The 4,142-nt window shown below is 32.5% G+C and overlaps 1 protein-coding gene across 1 annotated transcript; it reads right to left on the bottom strand.

The window, feature by feature from the left end:
• Window positions 1-2,965: 2,965 nt before the first annotated feature.
• LOC109863022 lies at window positions 2,966-4,135 on the bottom strand. The gene has a single exon (XM_020443198.1). It carries the CDS (start codon window positions 4,133-4,135, stop codon window positions 2,966-2,968), a length of 1,170 nt encoding a protein of 389 aa, XP_020298787.1.
• Between the last annotated feature and the right edge of the window lie 7 nt (window positions 4,136-4,142).

Genomic DNA, 4,142 nt, shown 5'->3' with positions numbered 1-4,142 from the left:
ATAGTGACGATAGTGAGAATAGTATTGATAATCCTTTCAGTAAAATAATTTCTGATAAGATATATGATAATAGTGATANAACTATTGTTCTAAGTATTTTAGTCGTCATGAGATATTATATTCAACATAGACTGACAANAGCAGCTTTAAAACATTTGTTAAATATGTTACACATACTTCTTCCGAACCTTAATAAGATACCAAAGATTGATTTCTGTTTATTTTAAATTATTGACAAGGCTATACCATCATGTAATTTCATTAAACATTATTATTATAAAAATTGTTTATTATATAATAACACTAATCCTTTAATGAAAGTATGTTCATCATGTTTAAGTACAGAAGGAACTTCTTTTTCTTTTTTAATTAGACATTATTGATCAAATCAGATACTTATTCGAAAAAAGGAATCTCACTGATAAATTGCGTATTGATTCTAATGAAAATTATAACACCATATCTGATATTACTGATGGATTAGAATATGCAAGAGTAAATTTAAGAAGTGGACGAGGTCAGTATGATTTAACTTTGATACTCAATACAGATGGAATTTCTTTATCTAAAAGCTCAAAAAGTCATAAGAACATTTAAGAGAAGCATTTATTATTATTATAGGCATTTGGTATGATACTAATCAAAAGCCTAAAATAAATACTTATCTTCAACTTTTTTGTAAAAAGCTCATCACTTGTTTCCGGAAAGGAATTACGTGGACTCATCCTGTGACAGGCGAAATTTGCGTTTCAAAACTTGTTGCACCTCTGTTTGTAGCAGATGCACCAGCCAGAGCTCAAATTTTAAATACCGTAAATTTTAATGGTAAATATGGTTGTAACATTTGTGAAATCAAANCTCAGCGTTNGGCAGAAATTACAAAGAAAAAAGAATTCGAGTTTACACTTTTCAAAATAAAGCAAGCTAAGAAATGGAAGTAACATTAAAAAATATGCACAAAAAGTTTTTGATAAAAAAGTTTCCTCCATAAAAGGTATCAAAGGGAAATCTGTANTTGCATCTTTACCTCTTTTGGATTTAGGAACCTGTGTAATTCCTAAGTATATGCATTCTGTTTTACTTGGAGTTGTAAAGCAATTTATTTCTCTTTGGATGAGTACAAAAACTCATTGGTGTATTGTAAAATATATCAAAGAAATTGATAGGTTTTTGACAAATATTCAACCACCTTATTTTTTCCACAAAATGCCTCGCAATTTATCAGATTACAAATTTTATAAAGCATCTGAATTGTATAATTTTTTGTTATTTTACTTAGTACCAACACTCGTCAATCGTTTACCAGAAAAGTATTTCCAACATTGGTTGTTGTTAGTCATATCGATATTTAATCTATTAAAAAAACAGATTTGTATTCAATCAGAATTAGAAGCAACAGAAATTTTATTGAGATTGTTTGTAAAAGATGTTGGAAGTTTATATAGAGATAGAGCTTACACTTATAATGTTCATGGTACCAAACACTTAGGTCAAAAAATNATTAATAATTTAACAAGAGCTCAAGCTGTACAAAATTTGAGTATACAATATAAATATGATAAGAATACTTTCAATACTTGTCAAGTATCGGAGAAGTATCAACTTATTACTGTAGTAGAAAAAGTGCAAAGTAAAAGCGATGCAGAAACTAGATTAATTGAATCATTATCCTTGTGTTTTGAAAATATAACATTTTATTGTCGAACTAAAGTAAATAACAAAATATATACTTCAGAAATTTACAAAGTAACAAAAACTAATAGTTATACGGTTTAAATAAATATTAGCGATACTACAGTATATGGCATTATCCGATACTTCTTGAAGTTTGAAAATAATGTATCTTTTGTTCTACAATGCTTCAATGTTGAGCATACAAAAATGTTTATTTACCAAGAAACGAATACTGTAGTAAAGCATATAATACTTATTAAAAAAAAAGATGAATTTATTTTAGTAAAAGCAGAAGACATTAAATTTATAACTCATCTTATAAGAATTGGCGATTATGTCTGTACACGTCCATATGAATTTAAGAAAATTATGTAAGTAATGTAAAAATTATAGCAAGTGNATAATATAAAAAAATTTTGCGTTATTTTATATATTAAGAAATAATGGAAACAAAATCAAATAAAATGAGATTTTTCCTATACATTTTATATTCATTTTTAAATCCTATTATCTTTTATTAATTATAAAAACTTTAAAAAACTACAAGTATTACGTATTATATGTATATATAAACTTTAATCTATGTAGATTTATTTAAATTTAAGAGAATTACTAAGAATACAATTACGCAGATTTGCGTAACTTTATGTAAGTATAATTAATCGTTATGGATCTCTGTAGATCTACGCGGATTTACATAGATCTAAGTAGATATAAAGTGATACGCAAAAATTTCTTATAATAGATTTACGCAGAACTAAATAATTCTGCAAAGATCTAAGTAGATCAGCGCAGATTTACTAAAGAGGATCTACGTAGATCTAAATAGATTTATTTTGATCTAAGCAGATTAAAGCAGATCTAATATGGTAGATCTAAGTAGGTCTAACGATAAATAAAGTGCAAATTTTGCATAGATCTATTTACATCTAATAAAATTTATTTGAATCTAATGACCTTTTTTTCCCATGTTTTTTTATCTAAGGAGATCTCGTTAGATATAAATTAGATCTACTTAAATTTAATCCATTTTTTCTCGGGTGGTTAATNTAATTTTAATTACAAAAACGTTAAATAACTTTGCATTGCGTATTCTTTTTGTATGAGCCAAAGAAGAGATATAGAATTATTAATTGTTAACAAATATAAAAAATATAAACTATACTATGATTGTGATTATACAATGTAGATTAGATTAGATGACGAANAGCGGGGGGCTTGTGAGACCCTATTGTCACCTAGATCTCTAAGGTCCTCTGCGACTCCCGCTAGTTGTTAATCGACCAAGCTGCTAAAACCCGGCATTTGCTGCCAGGCTACACAGTTGGCCGATTTTAATTATTTTCAGGTCCTCGGGCTCCACAAACATGGAGCCCAAAAATCTGAATCTCTTGAGTGCCAGAGACGGGCAGCGACACAATATGTGCACGCTGTCCTCCCCCTCCTCACTACAAAATCTACAACTACTCTCTTCAACTAGGCCTAAGTTGAATAAATGTGCCTTGAAGGCCCAATGCCCTGTGAGGAGACCTATGCACAATCTTTGTCTGTACTTACTCATTGTCAGTAGTTCTTTAGTCTTACCTGGCAATGGCTGAGTCATCAGGGCCTTAGCTTGGCGGCAGCTCTTCAGTATCTCCCAAGAGATCCTGTGCTCCCTTTTCAGCCAGTCCTTAATATGGTTTTTCCCTGTCGCAAAGGGAACTCCAACTTTCTGGCAGACTGGTTCCTCCAAGATTCCCAGTTTTGCCAGACTATCAGCCACTTCATTTCTTTGGATACCTTGGTGGCCAGGTACCCAGACAAGCGTGATGTTGTTTTGCTCGCCCAATCTGTTTAGAGCTTGCATACAGTCCCAAACCACTAAAGATTCAGTGGTGGTCTTGGCAAGAGCTCCTATGGCTGCTTTGCTATTCGTATAGATATTGATCCTCCTAGTTTTTGTCTCTCTTGAGAGTAGAAGTCTTGCACATTCCAGAATAGCCAGGACTTCCGCTTGAAAGACCGTGGCCAATTTACCCAGAGAGAAAAACTCTCTGTGATTTAATCCTGGACAGTAGATGCCTGCTTCATAGCAGCCGTTTGCTCCAGATCCATCAGTAAACCATGCATGAGTGCCCGGCTGAATCTGAAGATTTTTATTTTTCCAGTCCGCCCTGGTGGTCAAGTTTATGGAGAACGCCTTGTCGATTTGGCGTATTCTGGATATTCTATCTTGCTTTAAGGTAAAGGGTGGTTTGTGAAGAAACTCAAACCTAGTATGACCTACACCGAAATCTCTCCACTCCCCCTGACACCTTAGTCTATATGCTGTGAGTTTGGCAGCGCTGATGATGGTCAATCTTAGAGGTGGAATGCAGAGTGCCACTTCCAGCGCTTCTGTTGGTGTCGTTCTCATAGTGCCTACCGCAGCCCTCAAGTAATTACCTTGTAGGCTTTTTAGTAGGTTCTTTGACTCCATCTTTTCC

This window comes from Pseudomyrmex gracilis, unplaced genomic scaffold (genome assembly GCF_002006095.1).
Source record: "Pseudomyrmex gracilis isolate BER0280 unplaced genomic scaffold, ASM200609v1 scaffold_2914, whole genome shotgun sequence".
In the NCBI taxonomy this organism is placed as follows: domain Eukaryota; kingdom Metazoa; phylum Arthropoda; class Insecta; order Hymenoptera; family Formicidae; genus Pseudomyrmex; species Pseudomyrmex gracilis.
Note: the sequence above shows the minus strand (reverse complement) of the source record. Positions and strands in the feature narration are given on the sequence as shown.